The 25110-nt window shown below is 40.3% G+C and overlaps 1 protein-coding gene across 3 annotated transcripts in view; it reads left to right on the forward strand.

Moving 5' to 3' along the window:
• Window positions 1-25110, forward strand: part of LOC105476688 (oligophrenin 1) — a 368226-nt gene that overhangs the window by 204566 nt on the left and 138550 nt on the right. For all 3 annotated transcript variants that reach the window (XM_011732840.3, XM_011732841.3, XM_011732839.3), the window contains exons 10-15: window positions 451-551; window positions 5418-5509; window positions 9889-9967; window positions 12543-12576; window positions 13091-13153; window positions 14052-14126. In XM_011732840.3, the coding sequence (XP_011731142.1) occupies window positions 451-551; window positions 5418-5509; window positions 9889-9967; window positions 12543-12576; window positions 13091-13153; window positions 14052-14126 (444 nt within the window). The remainder of the gene's footprint in view (window positions 1-450; window positions 552-5417; window positions 5510-9888; window positions 9968-12542; window positions 12577-13090; window positions 13154-14051; window positions 14127-25110) is intronic.

Here is a 25110-nt window from a genome sequence, read left to right on the forward strand (position 1 = left end):
AAACAACACTGATAGGGTTCTTAACTAATTCAGTGTCAATAGGAATGGAGAGGAGGAGACAGTTAAAAGAGAGATATGTAGAGTCATGTACAGGTTAGAAGGGGCATAACCCAATGACCAATCACATGGAACAGTTACAGAGACAGTAAAGTAAATGACAATAGTCTCCAGCTTCTGGGATACATGGTGATACCATTTATAGGGAACATGGCAGGGAGAGTAGGTTTTGAGCAAGCCAGAAGCAGCTGTGGGAAGCAGTTGGTGAAGGTTAGGATCTCCCTGTGTGCAGTAGGTAGGTGGCTATGGAAGGATGGCAGTCAGGGCAAGGGCGGGGCTGGATCTGAAGTTTGACTCTGATGAGCAATGTGTAAATAGCTTCAATCTTAGGGGTTGACTTCCTATATAGCTAAAACAGTTACTCTGTCTGCTCACTTTTACTTGTCCTCATAGGGGCTTTAGGAATATCCTGGGTGAAATACTATTGCCAGTATGAGAAAGAGACCAAAACACTCACCATGACGCCTATGGAACAGAAGCCAGGTGCTAAGCAGGTCAGTTCTTGTTTGCACCACATTTTTAGAAATGGATCTATGCCTGTTTCTCAGAAAAGAATATATGTTGACTTAGTATCAAATCATCAAGTTCATCACTGTTACATGAAGCCATGACTTTATATGTACATTTTGTCCTAAGTTTGAGTCAGATAGCACTGAGTTGAGTGAAAAATTTCTGTGTTAATTAGAGCAAGCCTTTTGAAAGTGTCAGTAGTCTTTCAAACCAGTTATTTTTACAAGTGCCAGTCACATTGTACAGTCAGCTATGTAAAAATATGGATGAATTACTTTTAAGAATTCTCTACTCTTGGATTCTTTAAAATAACAAGTTTTAAAAATATGAATTGAATTCCAAAATTCCTTTTTTTGCAGGAGTGTGTGTGTGGCCTACGGTTGGAGTAACCAATACTCACATTCTATGTACTACTCAAATATCTTTAAGCAGTTAATCTCTCTTTTTCCGCCCTCCAAACCTCTCACTCCTGAAAATGACAAGATAAATTTAGCACACTGAAAACATAGTTTTCTCACCTGGAAGAACCTGATCTTTTACACACACACACACACACACACACACACACACACACACACACACACACACGGATTTCTTAAGATAAAAGCTGATCTTTAGACAGATTGTTTATATTCTGAAAGTAGTTCAATGTGTCTCTTTCCCCTTTAACTGGCTCTCAGACAGGGTCTTAGTGCATGATTTTTAAGCATTTGCACTCTTTACAAATTGTTTGTTGGAAGTGCTTCAAGAGTTATTTGTTAGCATTGAAAGTAGTACACGAAGACCCAATTTAGGTAGGGAGGAATTTGGAGAAAAATTGGGACAGTTTCTCTCCCTTGCTGTTCCTTTTCATGGAAGATCTCTTTTGTGTGGCTTGCTCATATTGAATTAGAGAGGATGGAAATGTGCTTGCAGGCTACTGAAATTTTTTTGGAGTGAGGATGGTCTTTTAACTACAAGATTTACCTCCCTGCTTTAATGTGCTTCAGTGATGGGATGGTAGAAGATGTTGTATCAAACAGAGTTTCTGGAATCCTCAGCTATGTTGTTGTTATTATTATTATTATTATTATTATTTGAGATGGAGCTTCACTGTTGTCGCCCAGGCTCGAGTGCAATGGCACAATCTTGGCTCACGGCAACCTCTGCCTCCCAGGTTCAAGCGATTCTCCTGCCTCAGCCTCTTGAGCAGCTGGGATTACAGGTGCACACCACCACACCCAGCTAATTTTTGTATTTTCAGTAGAGATGGGGTTTCACCATGTTGGCTAGCCTGGTCTCGAACTCCTGACCTCAGGTGGTCCTCCCTCCTTGGCCTTCCAAGTTGCTGGGATTACAGGTGTGAGCCACGGCACCAGTTACTGTGCTTTTATCATGGGCCAGTTACTCATTCAAAACCCTCCTCAGTTTCCAGTCTGCCAATTGCCAAAGCACCTTTCAATGTGGTTCCAATAAATTCATCCTGTGTTTTAGCACTGATTTGTTCCAAGTCAGTCAGAACTTAGCTGATTAATCTGACTAGGAAGTGCTTATAAGCAACACTGGCCTGCAGTCTCTTTATTTTATTTTTCTACACACATTACTTTTCAAATACCAGAGAGGAAAGCTCCTCTTGTAGACAATAATTTCATTTAGGCACTTTTTCTGAGGCTGCTCGGAGGTGCTTTATTGCAAACCCCGAGACAGAGTCAGCAGATACCACTTTCATATCCTCCTGACAGATGCCAGCAAGCCCTCCTTTTAGTTTTTCTTTCCCTCTTCTCTTTTTATCGAGTAGCTGCTTGCAAAACTGCAATGGTGGTGGCCTGAGCATTTTTAATGTGGTATTCCTTATGGAATGGAAAGGAGAACTTAGTTACTCACTTACAAGGCAGAGGGAGGTGGTGGGAGTTAATTGGATTTCCCCAAATTGGAGTTGGAAGTGGTTTCTTCCTGAAAGTTCTCTGTTTCACTTCCTAATACTAGTTTGTATTTTACAATTATAAATTTTACAAATAAATGATACCATAATAAGAACACTACAAAAGCCACTATTTCTTGAATAACTGCTGTGTGCCAGACAATGAACTAGACCCTTCTGTCATATTCATGCTCCTCCTTTGCCCTCCTAGCAGCTATGTGAAGTCAGTGCCCCCAATTTGTGTAGGAAGTGAGACCAATTTGAAGATGCAGGAATTGGCCATCTTTCTGACTATGGCACTTACTATAGTGTTGGTTCTACTACTTTAGCCTGTCAGCTCTCATCTGTGTTGTCATGTTCAATTTTCTGATCACCTTCTCAAATGATAATTTGTTAGATCTTCATCCCTTCCCTGTTAGGAATTTGTGGTCAGGAGTACTGCATTTTGAATCTTCAGACCTGTGTTTAAATTTTAGCTCTGTGGTCTGGTAGCTTTTTGACCTTGAGTAAATTGCCTAATGTTGCTCAGTCTTAGTTTCCTCATCAGAAAAGTGGTAAGGATGATAAAGTAGTTCATAAACACTTATTGAGCACTAAGTATTTGCAAGGTACTGGAGGTATAAAGATGAATAAAACACTGTTCATGTTTTTGAAGACTTCCTAGTCAAGTGGTGAAATTAAACCTAAAAACAGGACATTTTAATATTATGTGCAAAGCACATAGTGGGCAATGTGTTGGTTTGAAGAAGGATTTTTGAGGAAGTGAAAGCTGAACTGCAGTTTGTAGAATAAGTAAGAGTTTAGTCAGGCAAAGAAGATAGACAAGGTCATTTTGGGTGGAGGGATTAATATAGGCAAAGTCATGCAATCTTGAAATAGCATGATACGTGTGTGAAATAAGAGTACTTTTGCATTGTAGGGGCATTAAACTGTTGAGCAGTCACTGGAGATGAGATTGGAGTGATGGTCAGGGCCTAGGTCCCTGAGCTGAAATGCCATTGAAGCTGAGGGCATTGAGAATTTAAAGAGATAGAGTGAGTCTGTGACTTTGCTCATAACCCTCATTTTGAAAGACTAATGCGTGGCATCCCAAATTTGGGGGTAGGAAAGCATACTGAAGGATTAATTTAGAGTTGAGTTGTTATAGTGCAGGAGCAAGGACAGATTGGCCTGCAAGTGGTTGAGTGTGCTGACGAGCAAGAAGTATTGGGTAATGAGCCACATGGGCCAGTTTGTATGTCATAGTATCTAGGCACCTGGGCAGTGTTTCCTAACTTGAGATACCACAGTGGGTTGTGTTATTCCCATTTAATAGATTGTGAAGTTAAGACTTGGAGATGGAATATGATTTATTTATTTATTTATTCATTTATTTATTTATTTTTGAGACGGAATCTTGCTTTGTCACCCAGGCTGGAGTACAGTGGCGCGATCTTGGCTCACTGCAGCCTCTGCTTCCTGGTTTCAAGCGATTCTCCTGCCTCAGCCTCCCAAGTTGCTGGGATTACAGGCGCCCACTACTGTGCCTGACTAATTTTTGTATTTTTAGTAGAGACAGGGTTTTGCCGTCTTGGCCAGGCTGCTCTCCAACTCCTGACCTCAGGTGATCCACCTGCCTTGGCCTCCCAAAGTGCTGGGATTACAGGCATGACCTGCTGTGTTTTGGCCAGGGTCACATAGCTGGTAAATGGCATAACTGAGACAAGACCCTAGGTCTTAAGCTTTCTAGTATATTGTTATTTCCGCTATACCAATTTGGATGACTTTGAGTATGCCGTTTTACCTCTTTAAGTGTCACTTCTCTATAATGGTTGTTAACAAGAAAAGTGGCTTAAAAATACCTGGCATAGGCTGGGCACGGTGACTCATGCCTGTAATCCCAGCATTTTGGGAGGCTGAGGTGGGTGGATCACGAGGTCAGGAGTTCGAGACCACCCTGACCAACATGGTGAAATCCCATCTCTACTAAAAATACAAAAATTAGTCGGGCATGGTGCGCACCTGTGATCTCAGCTACTCAGGAGGCTGAGGCAGGAGAATCGCTTGAACCTGGGTGGCGGAGGTTGCAGTGAGCTGAAGTCGCACCACTGTATCATTGTATTCTAGTCTGGATGACAAAGCAAGACTCCGTCTCCAAAAAAAAAAAAAGAATATGTAGTGTGTAATATATGGCACACAGTAAGTGATAAATGTTGCTTGTCTTTCCTTTATCACATGATCTCTGTTGAGATAAGAGAGGGAATCTGAACAAGGTGAGACTGCAGAATTTTAGTCTGTGGACACAGCGGGTTTTAATTCCCTTAATTACCTACAGGACTAAAGTGGGCCACCTGTCCTTGCCGCACATATGAAATATCAAATGCCACCATGACTAATACACATTTACTATTTCCTCTACTTTTGCACTACCTTTGGAGCAATTAAGTTTGTGATTTCTGTCATCCTAAAGAGTCTGGATGTTGGGGGACAGAAATGTTTTTCTCCCCTCCTTCATCTGCCACTTTAATGGAAGCTTCCTTGCTCAGCTACCCTCTGACTTTCTAAGGGAGGTTTTAGACATCCACTTACCCTGTCACAATTTCCCTCCCTAGAGGCCTCATGAAAATTTTATTCTGTACACTTAATGCCATTCAGGCAGCCCATTTCTCCTACACTCCCCTTACATGATGTGTATTGAGCTTCCTGTTAAGTCTTCCTTCTTGGGAAAGAGTGCTGGATGACTCTGAACAATTTCTCCTGGTCTCAGCCATTGATTCTTGGAGCGGGGAGAAACCATCTGCCATCTTGCTGCAAATACTGTTTGAAGGGACAAGATTCTCAGTGAGTCTACACATTGCTCCTGCTGCCTTGACCAGACGCCTTCCAAGTGACACTGAAGACACTGTAGGAAGCAGAAACAGCTTCTGTGTCTTTTTAAAAAAATTGCCTGTTAATTCTTGTTTCATACCAGGGGCCCTTGGACTTAACACTGAAGTACTGTGTGAGAAGGAAGACGGAGTCTATCGACAAGAGGTTCTGTTTTGATATAGAAACTAATGAAAGGTAAGCTGTGCCGCTGTGAATTGGCAATGTCTCCACGTGCCAGATGCTTAGCCTGGGTAGGTCTTTTATTTTCTTCCATCATCCCACGTTGATGACAATGAGTAAGTCTATTCAGGACTTTGTTGTGAGTCTATTCAAGCCAGCTCTTCTGACTGCCCTTCCCAGGGATCCCTGCTAGACCTGGCCCAGTGCTGCTTTTCTCTGTGCAAGCTTCTGTCAGCTTTGCCTCACTTGCTCTAGGAAGAAAAAGTCTCTCCTGGGATTTAATTTGCTATCATATGTGCAAAAGGTCAACATTTGGTGATCCTGCAAGAAGGAAAGGATAACAAAGCTCATTCTTTGTTAAATCTCCTAATATCACATAAAAGAACAAATGAATTCGCACACATTTTTGAGGGAGGGAAGATGAGGTGGAGGGTCATGGTGTATTAGAAAGTCATTTCCTCCCATTTGGTGCAAAAATGATGCAGACCTTCCCTACTTTACAGATACTCATATGAACTGGAAATAGTGTGATTATCACCTTTCAGATCTTAGAGCTAAGGCTTGCACATTTTGGACTTCGTTGTGTTTGTTTCTCCCAAGTGCCTTCTTTTTTTACTTGAACCTGAGCAGTTTTATCAGAGGAGAATTTTAACCATTAAAATTTCAAATGAGTGCATTTGGTATTATTGTGGAGAAAGACATGCTTTATAGTTGGGTGGTTGTACCAAAATAAACAGAATAAATCTGTTTCTAGATTTTATCTCAACCTTTTATTTCTATGTGTTAGATACTTAGTAATAGAATAGAATTTTGCAAAATGATCAGATTGCTAGAAAGGAACTTGAATGGTGAATTACAATATCATGTGAACAAAACTAGCAGTGACTGGGATCATAACAATCAGACTAAATGATGAGGGCATTTTTTTAAAAATCAGGGAATAAAGGACTTAGCTTGTTTCCTTATTTCAAAATTGAGAGATTATCATTTGACCCTCATAATTTCGATTTGTGAATCTATATCATTTCTTTGATAAAAATGGATGATCCCAGTTGAGATGGTTCTGAAAGTATATATTGTTGCCAGTAACCACGAGACTGTCACTCATTTTCCTGATAGCCTCAGTTCCAGTAGGAAGAGGAAAATTAATGTTGGCTGTGGCTTCCCTTTTATGCAAATAATATCCCCAACTCAAGCAGTTGCAAACAGTTTGTCCCCGTGGGTAGGGGCTAGGATCAATTTATGTTTCTTGTACCTGGTGCTATGCATGGCTCATGATAAGTACTACATTTGATGTTTATTCTTAAGTGTGTTTTTTTCTTATCCCAGAATGCTGAAGAATTTTGACACTAGAACCCAGGGATTAAAGTTTTGATGCATCTACACTTTTAGTTATTATATACTGTGCACTTTGCAAAGCATTCCCTCATTTAATCTACCACCCCCCCCCCGCCCATTTTGCCAGTGAGGAAACTGAGACCCACATACATTTAACTGACTTGCCCAACTAAAGTCACATAGTAAGTGGTGAGGCTGAGCTCAAACCCTAGTCTGTAGGTCTCCGGTCTGCAAAGCCCATGCTGGTTTCTTTTTGTTTGTTTTGTTTGTTTTGAGATGGTATCTCTCTCTCTTGCCCAGGCTGGAGTGCAGTGGTGCACAACCTCCACCTCCCAGGCTCAAACGAGTCTCCTGCCTCAGCCTCCCAAGTAGCTGGGACTACAGGCATGTGCCACCATGTCCAGCTAATTTTTGTATTTTTAATAGAAATGGGGTTTCACCATGTTGGCCAGGCTCCACTTGAACTGGCCTCAAGACATCCACCTGCCTTGGCCTCCCAAAGTGCTGGGATTATAGGCATGAGCCACTGTGCCTGGCTCCATGCTGTTTTTAATTTTGTTCTATTGTCTATTATAAGCAGAAGAAACAAACTGCAAAATAGAGCATTAAATATAATAATGAACAGGTGCTGAGGCCCCTCTCTGCATGTGGAGTCTTTTGAGTGACATGACATCTGCTTTTCTGGCTAGTCAATCTGATATAAGGAAGAGAGTCAGGCTTCCTAGCAGGCATCAGGCAGCTGTACTCACATTCCCTGGAGCACAGAGCAAAGGGCTCTTTGAGTCACCTTTTTCTATGTCAGGAAGAGAGGATAAGTTTTTTTATTTTTTTAACTTTTAGTTTTTTAGAGAGAGGGTCTTACTCTGTTGCCCAGGTTGGTTTGTATTGGCACAGGTTCAAGTGATCCTCTTGCCTGAGCCTCCTGAGTAGCTGGGACTGACAGGTGTGTACCACCACATCTGGCTAATTTTTTATTTTTTGTAGCTGTGGGGGTTTGCTATGTTGCCCAGGCTGGTCTTCAACTCCTGGCTTGCAGTGATTCTACCCTGTCGGCCTCCCAAAGTGCTCATATTACAGGTGTGAATCACTGCACCTGGTTCTAAATTTAGGCTCTTAGCAGTATTTAAAATGACAGGCTCATAGCAAGGCAGAGCTTGAAATGTTTTAGTAACAATAGCAACAAAAATAATTGTGATAAAAATAAAAACAATTGCTAACATTTGCCAAGTATCTCTTTTGTGACAGGCACTGTTATCAGCCATTTAAGTGTATAGTTTCCTTTAGTTGTCACCACAGTCACATGAAGGAGGTGATGTTATTTGAATTTTGGTTTGTGAATCTCTAGCATTTCTGTCTTAACAATGGATGACCCCATTCAAGGTGGCTGTGGAAGTATATATTGTTGCCAGTAACCACAAGACTGTCATTAAGAGGTGCTTTAATGAAGTAAGAGATGGTAGGACAGGAGCCCCATGATTCCAGCAGGTAGAACAGGATTCCTACGATATCAGTAATGGAAAGGACCTCCCAGCTCCTGTGTTCCAGCACCCTTTCAGATAAAGAAACCGAGGTCTAGAGAGGCCTAGTTACTTATCCAGGGTGGCTGAACTCTCTTGGCATTGCTTTTATCATTCTTTGACACTAGGAGAGGTCTCATCTTATCATAGAATTTGTGGAAGGAAAAATGTTTTCCTGATGGCTCAGGTAGCCAAGAGAAAGCAAGGAGACTTTATACCTTGCATAAAGTGTGGTTAATCTCAAAATTCCAGTTGAGTCACAAAGATCTAAAAAGACCATAAAGAGCATAACAACTTAGGATACCTCTGGGTAGTTAGTAGTGTCTTAGTCCATTTGAGATGTTATGACAAAATACCTGAGACTCAGTAATATATCAACAACAGAAATTCATTTGTCACATTTCTAGAAGCTGGAAGTCCAAGCGGTTTCAGTGTCTGGTGAGGACCTGGTCTCTGTTTCCAAGATGGCATCTTGTTGCAATGCCCTCCAGAGAGCACCAACACTGTGTCCTCATATGTCAGAAGAGACGGAAGGGAATGAACCCACTCTTTCAAGTTTTTGTAAAAGGACCCTAATCCCATTTATGAGGTTCTGCCCTTATCACTCACTCACCCCCTGAAGGTCCCATTTCTTAATATCATCACATTGGTAGTTAAGTTTTAACCTATGAATTTTGGGGAGTATTCAGACCACAGCAGGTAGCCTGCAAATAAATGAATAAAACAGGGTTTGAAGCCGTGTGCCAGGCAGAAGAGGCCTTATATTGTAGTAGTGAAGAATATGGCTGCTGGACCAGACTTTCTGGATTTAAGTCCTGTCTCTAGTAGTTCCCTACTACATGACCTTGGATAATTACTCTGTGCCTCAGTTTCCCCTTCTGTGAAGTAGAGATGATTACTATAACTGCCTTATTGTGTATATTAATTGAGTTAATATACATAGTTTACTTGGAACAAAATTTGTCACCAAGTAAGCATTCAGTAAATATTAGTTTTTTTTTTATTAGTCATAAAATGCTTGTTAGCCAAAACGCCTCCTCCCTGTGTCTTAGCCAGTACTCATGTTGTTGAATTTATTCCAACTCAAAATGTTTCTTGGACATCGCAGGTGCTAGAAGAAGCAAAGCCATTTTACTGACAGATGAATGTGCCTGTGATGTACATGCTCATTCCTAGAACTCAGACAAAGTGTCTGGCTTCCAACAGAGTAAGGCAGGGAGAGCCTTTGTTTGGTTCAGGCACAATGGGGCCAATTTAGGTGTGCATTATGGAGGCATCTTGACAGTTACCTTCCTATTTCTTGCACGATCCTGGCACAAGGCCACCAAGATACCACCCCCACCTCCATGGTTCCCAAAGTTACTGTTCTCTAAATTGCCTATTGTTTTCTTGAGTAAAAGAGATTTTGAAAAATGAGTATTCTGTAGGCCTGTGCTTGTTCAGTGTGGCAACCTGCAGGGCAGAGAGGGACCCTAGATCACAAGACTCCATTCTCTCAGATGAATTTTCTGCTTTATACTTATCATTTTTCCCCCTCAGGCCAGGAACCATCACTCTGCAGGCCCTTTCAGAAGCTAACAGAAGGCTATGGATGGAAGCCATGGATGGGAAAGAACCTGTAAGTTACCTGACACTGGGGAAGCCTCCCCAGCTTATGCCAGTGTATGAGTGCCCTCTAGTGTTATCAGTGTGTCTCAGACAATTAAATGGTAATGGATTGTTTAGTCTCAGTTTTAGAGCTGTAAGAAATTGTTTCCACATCTCTTAGCAGGTAAGGCAACTGGAGTTCCAGAAAGGTTGAGGGACTTTTCTGAGACCACCCTCAGAGAAGACATCAAAACTGGGCTTAGAATGCAGATCTCTCAGCTCCCTGCTCTAGTGTTAGACTATGTAGCTATGCCCATAAGCTATTTTTCAGAAAGAATTAAGCCATTTTTCAGGTTATGAAATCAATATGTGTTAATTAATATGAAAAATAATTGCCATAGTTATACATAAGCACTTATTAAATATTTATTCAGAATGATTTCTCTGCCTCATCCTTATACCACCAACTCAGCTATTCTCTTCGAGGATACAGCTGGTAGCGGAGATGGCATTGCCATCCTGTATCACAAGATGTACTGTTCCATTTAGAACACCGTTATGCAGGAGGACAAGCAATCCCTTGAAAGCGTTACTGATTATCGTCAAGCGACCAATAGGAACAGTTGGAAGTAATTGAAAAACGTTCTAGTTTCTTAGTGGCATATGAAATAATATCAGCTTCCTGGTGTTGGAATTCCAAAAGCTTGGATATAGGTACTAGTTCTGCCATTAAATGGTTATGTGACCCTGGGCAAATCGTTTCACCTCTCTGAGATTCAGTTTTCCTCTCAGTAAAACGGCTTTAATAATTTCTTTCTACCTATCTCACAGGGTTGCCTAGAAAAACCAGATGGAAATCATCTTGTAAACCACAATGTGCTAGCCGATGTGAATGATGGGATACAAAACTCCAAAGATCCAGCAGTGTTCAGATACAGTCTTATTTCCTTGCTTTATTCAAGTGAAAAACTGGCTAGGAGAGAAAATGCATTCTAGGTTTTTCTTTCTATGCGTCCTTAGTATCCTGGAGAATTTAGAGGGGTAACTAGATCCCAGATTACACTTATAGTAAACTGGAAGGTAGCAGGAGAGACTTGGTATTCTGAAGACTGCCATCCAGAAAATATTCCAGCACTGTCTTCCTTCTGTCACCTCCCAGAAACCTGCTGCTGAACTCTTTCATGCTTGTGACGTTTCTGTAGGCAGATGCTAGGAAGCTCAGCAAGGCATTTATCTTTCAATTCCCTCTCTTAAGTTTGCTCTCCCTTTAGGTTTTCAAAAATCAAAGGATGCAGATGGCTTTTTGTGGAGAATGATGTGAGCACATGGGCCCACTGAATGTGGATCCATACCAACTTGATCATGGCAGATTTTTCCACAAATCCCTTGTTTAGAAAAGTAGCAGCAAAGGCTGGCTGGCACAGAAATATCTCCCACTGAAATATCTGTGGGCATACACACATATACAGAACTTATTTTAAGGACAGGCTGTTCAAACAGACTCTTAACAGATGGCATATAGAGGGCTCATTTCCTGCAGCCTCACATTACTAATGTTGTTGCTCCTTTACTAAACACTCCAGTTCACTAGTCTTACATATCTCGTCCATGCCTTTGCCTAAACTGTCAAAGATCAGGGCTTGAAGGAATGTTTAGTCCAATGCTGATCACTTTACTGATATAAATTTTGAGATCTGGAGAATGGAAAGGGCATGCCCAAATTTCCTAAGAGGTAGAGGTAGAGCCAGGACTAGACTTCAAGAGTCAACAATCTCCTTTCTGGTCTCTCACAAAGCTATCACAGTGCATACTCTAAGATAACACAGACAAATCTTGGTGTATTCATGGATCTCTTTCAGATGGACATTTGCCTTTCCACAGAGAAGCGTTCATCAACTAGTCTTTGAGGGTGGGAGATTGGTATTAGGAACATTTGAATTTTATAATGTCCATCAGACAGGTACATAGCCATGAGGAAAACACTTTCCTGGTCTCTTGATTTATTATAAAAATGCCCCAGGCATTACATAAGGAAATATCTAAGATGGATTGGCTACAACTTTAGCTACAGTGAACTATGTGAAATTCAGTGTAATTTTCAGTGATTGTTCAAGTATTTTCTTTTTTCTTTTTTTTGAGATGGAGTCTCACTCTGTTGCCCAGGTTGGAGTACAGTGGTGTGATCTCAGCTCACTGCAGCCTCCACCTCCTGGGTTCAAGAGATTCTCCTGACTCAGCCTCCCGAACAGTTGGGATTACGGGTGCACGCCACCATGCCTGGCAAATTTTTGGATTTTTGTAGAGATGGGGTTTCATGATGTTCACCAGACTAGTCTTAAACTCCTGACCTCAAGTGATCTGCCTGCCTTGGCCTCCCAAATTTCTGGGATTACAGGCCTGAGCCGCCATGCCTGGCCTGTTCAAGTATTTTCTAGCAATCTTGGCAAAATGGTTATGTTTAGCCCACTTGCCTATTTTGTTGACATCCTGGAGTTTCTAATCATTTTTTAATGCCTATCTGGGGAAAGAGATTTAATATTATGTTCTCTGTTTTCCTATATTGATTGACAATAGCCATGGATCTTTCTGTTTATCTTCTTTTGTAGATCTACCACAGCCCTATAACAAAACAGCAAGAAAGTGAGTCACTCAAATTTTTGGTCTACTAGCATTATAAACTGCCACCTGTCCTATTCATAGTAAATACTATCATTAATGATGTGTACTATTAATGCAAGTCTGAATATGGATGCCTTTGTGTGAAATAAAATTCAGCCATATATTTTTTAAATGTGTCTGGCAATTGAAGTAAGGTAGACACTTTGTGTTAGCTTACATCGTGGGTAGAGAAACATCCTTCCTGATCTGGAAGCATGATAGAAATTGTGTGTATTTTTAGGCTAACATTTCACATATGACTTTGCTCATGCTGAAAGCAGACAATGCAAAGGGCTAAATAGAAGTATTTTGTGTTTTAAGAGTTAAAATGCTCAACCTTCCCTGAATAAATGAATCTTTCCATTTAAGGGTGATTGGAAGTGAGCTACCAAAAACCCTTAGCTCTCTCAATGCAGTCCCTTTGCATAGTCATTAAATGTTTAATAGGTGACACCTGTTGCAGCAGGCGCTAACTGTTTTCTTTTGCTTGAAACAGTGGAGCTAAATGAAGTGGGCTTCAAGTTTGTCAGGAAGTGCATCAATATTATTGAGACCAAAGGTAAGATCTGAACCATAGCCTTGGCGTTGTCTGAATCTGGTCACTCTGATGTTATCCTGGGCAATTTCTCTGAAGTAGCATTTTAGGAATGAAGACTGTTTACAAAGCTTATGTAGTAGATACAAGCTAGAAAATTTCAGAAAATTCTAAACTAGTGGTATGCAAGCATATTTGGATAATTTGTGGATTCCTGCTTTTAAAGAGCTTATAAGTTTATAAAGTATTCTCAAATAGTACCTGGGACTCCTTAAGCAGTGTCATGATGGTTCTATCCTAAATAATCAAGAGTTCGATTTCTGTCACAATACATACTGGTATAAAAATTGATGGGGGCAGAACTAAACTCAGGGAGATGTGGAATCAGCATTCTTTCTGGTTGCTGATACTCTCTGGTTTCCTTCTGAGGATATTTAGACTGTGGGCAAGTGTAGTATATGAATCAAGTCTCTTTGTTCTTTAAAATGTTTTTTTAGTCCTTCTTGGTGCAGGAAATGGCCTTTTGTTTCACAGCTGCCTTACTCCAGCCCTCTCCTGCTTTGTGTCACTGCTTAGAAGCAACTTGAGAGCTGATCCTTCCTTCTTTTTCAATTAAATGAACTTTCTAAGATGGCAGCACCATTCTCAGCTTTCTGCTGCTGCCCAAACTAAGCACATGCTTCTATTTACTATAGAGTTTGTTTTCTTCTCTTCAGATTAATGAGCAGGCTTGTTATACTCCAAGTGAAAGGATGGATAATTTGGAGAGATGCTTTAGGACTATTCCCCTGTTACAGGGAAGGCTGGAGAACTTGGAATATGTAGTGTGACCCCTTCCTATCTGAATTAACTCTAGTGTACCAGGGGGAGATGACAACTCTAGCTATACAAGTGAAATTAACCTGATTTTTTCCTCCACTAGGGATCAAGACAGAAGGGTTGTACCGCACTGTGGGCAGCAATATTCAGGTTCAGAAGCTGCTGAATGCCTTTTTTGGTAACAATTTTACTTTGATAATTCTTACTGGGAGTACTTTATATGTTACAAAGAAATGTGACTGGAAGAGAAAGGAGATACTGCTAAAAAATGTGGTAGAGTAGTTGAAAAAAAAGTATTTTCTAAGGTAAAACATACACATACTTGCCCACCCTGGGCAGAGTCAATTGTACCTTGAAAATGGCTGTTATCTCTCCTTCCTCATATCCCATTCACTCCAGAAACCCTCAGCAATCCAACTTCTTCCCCTATGTTTCAACTGGAACTGCGTGGCCAGGCTTAGTAGGTATCTTCTTACCAAATCCAGTGAACACTTTTGAGTTTCTGTCTTACTTGATCTCCTTGTTGACCACTGTCTCTTTTTTGAAAATTTCTCCTTACATGACTTCATGACTTCCATAACACATCATCACTCTTCTGATTCTTCTCACATCTTTTTTCTTTTTTCTTTTTTTTAGACAGGATCTAGCTCTGTCACCTAGGCTGGAGTGCAGTGGCATGATCATGGTTCACTGCAGCCTCAACCTCAACCTCCTGAGTAGCTGGGACTATAGGCGTGTGCCACTACACCAGGCTGATTTTTATATTTTTTTATAGTGATGGGGTCTCACTATGTTGCCTAGGCTGGTCTTGAACTTCTGGCCTTCAATCATCCTCTTGCCTTTGCCTCCCAAAGTGCTGGGATTACAGGCATGAGCCACAATGCTTGACCTCTTCTAACATCTTATAGGATTCCTTTTCAGTAACTTGCTGAACCTTTATCTTTCTGTTTTTTACACCTTGACTGAGTGTTTCCTACAGTTCTATCTTTGTTCGGGTTTACTTCTTCTTCTTCTTTTTTTTTTTTTTTTACATGTTTTTCTATTGATTGATTTTTTTTTTTAAATTCTGGTTATGGCTCACATTTTTGTTTCTTAAAAAATATTTCTTGTAATCTTTATTGGTTGCTTGATATTGTGACTTACTGAGTGTCTTGCTTTTGTTGATTTCTTTTAAAGAGGACTGAATTTTCTTTGTGGGCAGTTATTTGTGGATCAACTTGATTTGAGTCTTCTTTTAAAGTTTTCTTAGGCCAGATATAAAGTATCCACCCCCAGGTAAGGTTGTTGAGCTCTTTTTCTACATAGCTCACTCTTCTCTGGTATTGTGCCTTGCTAATTCTAGCTGCTTCAACAAGTCTTGCTTCTAGAAGCAACAAGTCTTGCTTCTAGCAAGACTTCCATGCTCAGCTTAGTTCCCACTCCATCTACTGCAATCTAAAAAGTGCTTTTAAGAAGCAGGCTGTGGAGAAGGTAGCAGTTATCTTGTTTGTTTCCCTCTTCTCAGAGTCATAGTCCTGTGTTGTCCATTGCTCAATAACTACATGCAGGAGTTTCCTATATACTGTCTAGTTTTCTAGTTGTTACAGCAGGAAGGCAAGTCTGATACCAGTTAGTCCACCATGGCTGGCAGTGGTAGTCTCTCTTTATGCTTTTTACTAGCACCTGTATGCTGACAACTCACAAAATCTCTGTTTCAGACATCTTCTGATGAGTTCTAAATGCAAATATTCACTTGCCCACTGCACCTGTGCTTCTCAGTCATCTTAAGGTCATGACACACATCAGAATGATCACCTTTATATAGCATGCTCGGGTAAATGGACATCACTGAGGCAAGAAGCCCTAAAGGCTGAGGGAATCAATATTGGAGTCTCTGCACAAGCTCTCTCTATGTAGATGGTTCACAGGTATCTACCTGCATTTCTCTCCCTGCAAACCTACCTTTCTTCCTTTTGTGGGTGGCAGTGAAGCGTCTTGTAAGCTGAGTTTTCACAGTGTCAGAGAACAAATTGAGTGTGGAAAACTCACTTGGATAAAGTACATATTTTTTGGTCCTTACTGTGATACATAGCTAATCTCTCAAAAGCCTGCAGGTCTGACAACCAACCCTACTCACATTTGAGGATGTTACAGCACTCAGTCATAGCAGGTGTGGTTTTGGAATTCCAGATTACATCATTAGTATCACAGCATCTGTTTTCATTAATCACCTTACATTCTTGACTTTTAAAAATTTGGATTGCTTATTCCTGGTCAATTTGCAACCCATCTCATTAGCTAAGGACACTTTTTCATATGTAAATCAGCTGATAGCATGGTCCAGCATATTGAATCTCTGAAAAATTATTGAACTCAGATATTTATTCAGATAATTATTGAACTATTGAAAATTCTGTTTCCAGTATCACTACATCCTTATATCTGTTGTATAATAAGCTAAAAAATACCATGCCAGGCATCCCACTGATTCTCTTATGGGCTTTAATGGGACTGAAGTGGTTTCTTCAAATCACACATGGCGGTACAATTTGATTCAAGTATTAAGGAAAGTGGTAGAGTTGGTGTATTTCATTTATTCAAAACCATCCTCCAAATATTAACTCTCATTGGAATATCTAAAATATACCAGGAAGTTCTAGATATAAATATTGATAGATACAATATAAAACTGTTAACTTCCTTATTTGTATATGAAAATGGCAACCCCGATCCCTGCCCCGAATGTATGAAACTCGAGATGTGGTGATGATCCTCATTCATTTATTTATTCATTGAACAAATATTTGTGTGCCTACCCGAGCATCAAGCATTGTGTTCAGGGCTGAGGATTGAAAAGTGAACATATTCCCTGTGTTTTCCACCTTTGTGGGGCTTACATTCTACTGGGAAACTGTCTCTCAGTTACCTTTCAATGTCTAGTTATGTGGGGAGACCTTCCTTCTAAGTTTCTTTCATGTGATGTCCTCTGGCGTATCTCACTGGGATCCTCAAAGCTGTCTTGCTTCTTTTCACCCTTTCCTGATCTAGTCTCATAGCACTAGGGGCTTGTTGCCTTGGTTGCATGTGGACCCATCATGATTTATCTTGGAGGGTGAATATCTATTGCCTTTTGGTTATGTACCATCTCTCCCTCTTTTTTTTTTCTTAAGTCTCATGCTCTATGCTAGTCAAAAGGATACTTCTTGTTATTTTTTTAGTCTAAACAACCCTCAGACTTCTCTCCCTATGACATCTCCTAAACTTGTAACTGTAGGCTTTCTTCTATCATTTACTAAAGCCTTTTCTTCTTCCCCTACACAAAAGTTTGTCTTTTTGGGAAATAAAATATAACACAGAGTATAAAGTCAAAGGCAACACATAATCAATAGTTATTTTCAATCAGGCTGTTGGTTGGTTGGTCACATTCCTTGCCTACACCAGATTTTTGCATGATGCTTTACGTATGAGGTTTTATGCACTGTGAGGATTAGCGTCTTCACTGGTGCTGGATCCATCGTAAGCCACCTTGGCACAGAGAAGCCAATCTGATCATCTCAGGGACAACTTGAAACCTCATGTAAGAGTTCTGTTTCTCTTTCCTTTATCAAGCTATAACTATCTTATTAATGAAAATGCCTCCCATTGTCATTATAGTCTTAATAATCATGTTGTGCTCCAGAGACTCTTAAGTATTTCACAATGGAGCAGATGGGTGAGATGGGGCATGGAGAGCGATGAGATTGATTGTATCAGCAGGGGCTCTTGATAGAGTTGAGCCTGGTTGGCAGCCATAAGCAGGAAATTGTTGTTCCCACAATCCCCTTACCGTGCCAGAGGCCTATGGATCTAAACAGAAGAGGACCTGCTGTAGTGAGTGAAGTAACAAGTCACTTGTAAGATGTTATTTATGTTATTTTCATTTCCTGTTTAAATATTTAAATTTCTCATTTCATCATTATGGCATTAGAATAAGATACGTGGACTTCTCAGAAACCAAGTGGAATACCTAATATACATAGACAGATAATAGGGTAGAAATATGCACACAGTCATTTTTCTATTTTCATAATTAATGTGAATTATTCAGCATCTGGAGACTTAACTTTAGTATTAAATTCACATATATTTGGACAAATAGATAATAAATACATTAATCAGAAATACTTTCAAGTTATGTGACTGAATGAGAAGTTCAGAGTCCCCTAGCAAATAAAACAAAAACATAACACACTCCACTTCAGGAACTGCAGAACTTGAACTCTATGTGTTAATCTTTAAAGCAACTGTATATGTTAGCCATCTTTCTGATATTGTCGTATGGTGTGATCTTTAGCTTTTCATACATATCAAAATACTTTATTCATAAAGCCAGATCCTTGTATATGTGCGTATATGTATACATGTATGTCATAAATAAATTTTACATAGGTTCAATACATTAACCATTACTATACTTACTACTTTAAATACACTGATTATTCTCAAATCATGCTTGCTTTGAAATAGTACCACTAGAGTTTGAAGTAATTTATCAATGGATATTTACTGTTACCCTTTCAAAATTATTTCCTATTTGCATTTGACTATGAAGCTGAGTTCAAAAACTTTTAGAAATAAAGTTTGATATGAATATTTGTTCCTTGTCTATTATTTTCTCAATATCTGAATAATTGATAGCAAATTCATCTTTAGTTCTCATCTGACATAATGCCATTTCCTATCATTCTTGTAAGTATGTAAATAGTAGGATGGGAATTTTTCTCTTAAAGGTATTTTAACTTAGCAAAAATAATTTCAGTTGTTGATATATGAATCTAGCAATGCTGTTATCGCACCTGCTTCCTGCTGCAGGGTTTCTGACTTGGGGAGAGTCTTTCAGCTATGTCACCATGAATGAGGATCCAGGGGATTGCTTGTATTAGTTTCCTAGTGCCGCTGTAATAAATTATCGCAAATTTAATGACTTAAAACAATACAAATTTGGCCGGGCACAGTGGCTCATGCCTGTAATCCCAGCACTTTGGGAGGCCGAAGCGGGCGGATCACAAGGTTAGGAGATCGAGACCATCCTGGCTAACATGGTGAAACCCCATCTCTACTAAAAATACAAAAAATTAGCCAGGCGTGGTGGCAGGCACCTGTAGTCCCAGCTACTCGGGAGGCTGAGGCAGGAGAATGGCGTGAACCCGGGAGGCGGAGCTCGCAGTGAGCCGAGATCGCGCCACTGTGCTCCAGCCTGGGCGACAGAGCGAGACTCCATCTCAAAAAAAAAAAAAAAAAAAAAAAATACAAATACAAATTTATTCTCTTACAGTTCTGGAGGTCAGAAGCCTAAAATCATTCTTCTGGAGCTAAAATCAAGGTGTCAGCAAGGCTACTTGTTTTTTTTTTTTTTTTTTTTTTTTGGAGAAGACAGTCTGTTCCCTTACCTTTTCAGCTTCTAGAACTTTCCTTGTCTCATGGTCCACTTTAGCAACACCAGGCATAGCCCCTCTCATGCTGCCATCACTCTGGTTCTTTCTCTTCTACCTTCCTCTTCTGCTTTAAAGGACCCTTGTGATTACATTCATTCCACCCAGATAATCAGAATAATCTTCCTATCTCAAGGTCAGCTGATTAGTGACCTTAAACCTATCTGTAACCTTAATTCTCCTTTGGCGTGTGACTTAACATATTCCCAGGTTCCTAGTATTAGGATGTAGACACCTTTGGGAACCAGAAATCTTCCTACTACTTACACTATTCCATTCAGAGTTTTAGGACACTCCCTGTGATCCTGTTAAGTGGACCTCAAGGTCATCCTTGATTCTTCCTTTTTGGAATCCGTGGTTAGACCTTTAGGCAGTGGTTATCTTATTGACCTATGACTCATTGTGACGTTCTCACTTATTTCCTCAAAGGAGCAGAAATAAATTCCTTTCATTGGCATATGACATCTGTTAGGGAGTGAATGTTTGTACTTCCTCCCCCATTTATATGTTGAAACTGACTCCCCAGTATAATGGTATTGGAGGTGGAGCCTTTGTGAAGTAATTTGGGTTGAATAAGATCATAAGGATGGGGCCTTCATGAATGGGATAAATACCCATATAAGAAGATGCCAGAGGGCTAGCTTACTCTCTTTACATCAAATGAAGATGTAACCTGGAAAAGGGCCCTCATCAGAACCCAACCATGCTGGCACCCTTATCTTAGACTTTCAGCTTCTAAAACTGTGACAGATAAATTTCTGTTGTTTATAAGCCGCTCAGTCTCTGGTAATTTGTTATAGTAGCCTGAAATGACTAAGACACCATGTTTTCCAAGATGTTTCAGCTCTTTGCCAGCCAGAGTATCATTTACACTTTTCTCTGGAGAAACTTGTTCTGTACTCAGTCTGTTCACTTTTTCTCCTATGGCATATCTTTTTGCCACTAGCTTTTTTTTTTTTTTTTTTTTTTTTTTTTTACTGTAATATTGTCAAACATGCTGTATCTCAGAGCCAGTTTCAGGTTATCTGCCTGAAATGGATTATGGACCCAGAGCAACCAATTTACCCACTTGATTTCTGTTTATAATACTAGGATCCCCAGAACCCCCATTTTGAGCCAGGTTAGGTAAATGAACTATGCCCTGAGCATCTCTTATGTCCTGCAGTGTTCATTCTTTCATTCATTCATTCAACATAATATTCTTGAGTACCTCCTAAGTGCCAGATACTGTATCAAGTGGTAGGGATGTAACAGTGAAGAAGGGGAACAGAAATCACTGGCCTCCTGCAACTTAGTGTCTAGCAGCAGCTATAGTTCATAGATACAGTCATACGTTTTTCTCACAAAATAAACTCTGGAATATCCCAGATTCAGGATTCTGTTGATCCTCACTGGCGGCATAAGGACATGAAGCAGTATAGGCACCTGGAAAAGAGAAACTATAGTCTTCCCCTTGGAAAAAAGCAGCCTATTTCTTAAACCAAGATCTTTCACCATCTTAAGGTAAAACATGTAAGGAGAATATATTAACTTTGGGAGACTAACAGTTTTCCTTTTCCTGATGTGTAATGTATACCTTATTTTATCTGCTTGAACTCCATTGGCTTTCAATTTTTTCCAGGTCTTATTGTTTATCTTCTGCCTTGCCTCATGATCCCCTTTCTCCTTTTCCTTAGCCTTGTCTTACAGCTCTCTCTCTCTCATTCATTGATTCACACCACATTTATTCAATGCATACACCAGTGTTTAGGGCTACTGCTTACCTCTCTTTCTCTTTGGTTTTTTTTTTTTCCTCTTATTCTTCACATATCGCCTTTGCCTCCTATTCTGACATGCTTATACTATGACTAGCAGCCCACTTTCATAAAATCTTTTCCATGAGCATACATTGGAACCCTTCTAGATACAAGTAGCCAGACAAGGTGATCAGAACTGAAAGACTAGTCTTCCCTATATCAAATGTAGCTGTCATCTGGGAAAATTGCATTTACAAAATTCCCAGGTAGGTAGTACATGCTCTAGCATTTCTCTGTCCTTGTTTCTTCACTAGGTACCTGGATCTCTAGGAATCTGGTATTCTGCACAGTGGCTGACACATAGGAAATATTTGTGGAATTAATGAATACCTTGTGTGATGCATGTCTCTTCCTAGAGAATGTTTGTTTTTCTCAAAAACATGAACCATTCCATACATGGTTGTATTTTGTTATACTACTGCACAGAGTTTCTGTTGTATGTAGTTTCATAAAATATAGCTTTTGTTAATCTCTGCAGATAGCATTAGGACCACCAAGTTATCTGAACTGACATGTAATTAATATTTGCAAATAACAGATAACAAGCAGCAAATCAGTAGGATTTTCCCATGGGAAGCCATATTTCTCAAAGATTCCTACATCCTAGTCAGAGGTGATTCTTCATTTAAACTGTGTAGATGATAATGGGCAAAGGGAAATTGTAGCTTCTTTTCTCTGTTGGAGGGCATCTTTTATTTCTTCTTGTTGTTGCCTTCATCTTTTCCTCAGTGCTTCCTTTGTTGACCAGATGATCACATTCAGCTTTAAAACCATTCATGGGCATGGTGGCTCAAGTCAGTAATCCCAGCACTTTGGGAAACCGAGACGGGTGGATCACTTGAGGTCAGGGATTCAAGACCAGCCTGGCCAACATGGCGAAACCCCATCATCTCTACTAAAAATACAAAATTAGCCAGGCATGGTGGGCGCCTGTAATCCCAGCTGCTTGGGAGGCTGAGGCAGGAGAATCACTTGAACCTGAGAGGCGGAGGTTGCAGTGAGCCGAGATCATGCCATTGCACTCCAGCCTGGGGAATAAGAGTGACACTCTCTCAAAACAAAACAAATGAAATCAAAACAAAACAAAACAAAAACTTTCGTACCTGAATACAGTGTTGATCTATCTTCCCACCCCTTCCTTTGTGTTTTTTTTTTTTTTTTTTTTTTTTTGAGATGGAGTCTCTCTCTGTTGCCTAGGCCGGAGTGCAGTGACATGATCTCGGCTCACTGCAAGCTCGCCTCCTGGGTTCAAGCGATTCTCCTGCCTCAGCCTACCAAGTAGCTGGGATTACAAACACGTGCCAACACACCTGGCTAATTTTTGTATTTTTAGTAGAGACAGGGTTTCACCATGTTGGTGAGGCTGGTCTCGAACTCTTGACCTCAGGTGATCCGTCAACCTTGGCCTCCCAAAGTGCTGGGATTACAGGCGTGAGCCACAGTGCCCAGCCCCATTCCTCTTTTTGACTCACTGCCTTTTAAAGCATGCTGTGGTCTCCCTCTAGTGGAGAAATTGCCATTTGAGAAAGAAAAAAATTCAGTCTAGAGTCAGGTCATATTTGTTATGCCTTTATATTTGAACACCTTGTAAATTGCTGCTTATCAGCCATTTTTCCATTTAGGTGTCGTAGGGTAAAAAACAATTTTTCTTCAACTCTCATAAGTTCTTAGTTGGAACATACTCTTGTAACAAAAGACAAGATTATTAAGAGAAAACAAGCTTATTAATATGTGTATTTCATACATACATGGGGGATACCCAGGAAATGAGTAATTCTCAAAGAGGTAGCTTTGAATTTCAGGTTATAGATCACCTTCAACAAAGAATAGTAATTTTTTTAATTGTATTTTTTTTTTAAGACATGACAAGACAAAGTAAAAGGAATTTGAATCTCTAGTAGCAGCAACATCTGGGAAGCCAAATAAATGAGAGATGATAGCTAGTTAGTAAGGCTTGTTAATATAAATTCCTCTGCTACTATTTCTAGGCCAGTAAGTGTCTAAAGTTGTCTTTAGTGGTTAACCTTTTTAACTTTTGTTCTCCCTGGTAGAAAGGGGTGTTGGGTCGGGATACCTCTCTCTTTGTAAATCTATGTTCTGCTTTTAGGCAAATAGAGGGAGGGCAGAGAACTTTCCTATACCTGCTGCTGCTTAATTTTCTTCAGGTCAACAATTCTTTGTATTTTGGGGTGGCATATTATGTGTATCCTCTGAAGCCAAACTTCATCTTACTAAAAACAGTTAATCACCGCCTCATCTCTACCAGTTATGTGCTTAGTGTAATTTATATTATTGTAGATTTCTTGCTGTTATGTAGTTACTTCTGGGTATATCTGTTCTGCTTCACACTTCAGCATATTGAGTAGAATTTCTTAATATTGGTTGACAATACTATCCGGAATTTCCAGAATGTTTAGTTTAATGGAGTGTTATTATGGGCCTTTGTATTTTTCATGTCCCTCTGAAATTCCTGGAAATGTCTGAAATTTGGAACAGATAGTGTTGTCAACAAGTTACCTGAATGGATATGTAAAAAGCAGTGGTGGCAGAGCTTCTTGGGCAGAGCCTCTGTTTTTTTTGTTTTGTTTTGTTTTTTTGTTTTTTCTTTTTTTCTTTTGACAGTCTCACTCTGTTGCCCAGGCTGGAGTGCAGTGACACAATCTTGGCTCACTGCAACGTCTGACTCCCAGGTTCAAGCGATCCTCGTGCCTCAGCCTCCAAAGTAGCTGGGACTACAGGCATGGATAATTTTTGTATTTTTTGGTAGAAACAGAGTTTCACCACGCTGGCCAGGCTGGTCTGGAACTCCTGACCTCAAGTGATCCACCCATCTTGGCCTCCCAAAGTGCTGGGATTATAGGCACGAGCCACTGCACCCAGCCAGACCCTCTGTTTTCAACAACTTCACTATTTCCATGGAATTCCCTAGGCTAGTTCATTATCTTTTCACAGCCTCAGCTTGGTGCTCTTATCTCTGGGTACCTTTTAGACATTAACAACCCATACCTCTTAGATTTCTGAAAAGGCCAAAGGAAGATCTTGTAGTTCCACTTCTTTGTTTCTTATGTGTCTTTCTTCTCCTTCCTTCCCTCCCTTCCTCCCTTCCCCTCTCTCTTTCTCTCTGTCTCTTGTTTTCTTCTTACTCTTCAGAGTCCTCCTGTCCTGAGAGGCCTCTATTCCCCAGCAGTTCATTATCCAAGGACCATGCATGTCCCTCCCTGAGAGTCCTCTGGGTGGGACCCCCTCAGTGGATATTGGTTGTTTCAACTGTGGAGGCTCCCCCTAGTGGAGAAACTACCATCATAGAAAACAAACAAACAAACAAACAAACAACAACAACAACAAACTACAGAGCTTCTATGTCAGTCCCAAGATTTTATCAAACTGTAATTATTTGTATACTCTCAGTCTGTTCCTCACTCCGGTGCCCAAGGTGTGGCCATTATTCTGTGTCCATATGTACCCACCAGTGGTCTGGGAGATCCTACCGCTTTCAAGCCAGCTGTTGAGTTTGATAGTTAATTTGCCTCCTGCAGAGATGAAACACTTGCCTTAATGGCTTTGGCCATCCAGCCTCTGGCCAGAGTTCTAGACAGGATTTGTGAACACCATGGACTTGAACTCAGGATTTAGATGTAAGTGGAAAGTAACCCTAAGATAAAGATGGAATAGGGTTGCCAAATTTATTTATTATATATTTATTTATTTAGTGATGGAGTCTCACTCTGTTGCCCAGGCTGGAGTGCAGTGGTGCAATCTCGGCTCACTGCAACCTCTGCCTCCCAGGTTCAAGCAATTCTCCTGCCTCAGCCTCCCAAGTAGCTGGGATTATGGGCACCTGCCACCATGCCCGGCTGATTTTTTAAAATTTTTAGTAGAGACAGTGTTTCACCATGTTGGCCAGGCTGGTCTCGAA

Source organism: Macaca nemestrina, chromosome X (assembly GCF_043159975.1).
Source record: "Macaca nemestrina isolate mMacNem1 chromosome X, mMacNem.hap1, whole genome shotgun sequence".
Taxonomy (NCBI): domain Eukaryota; kingdom Metazoa; phylum Chordata; class Mammalia; order Primates; family Cercopithecidae; genus Macaca; species Macaca nemestrina.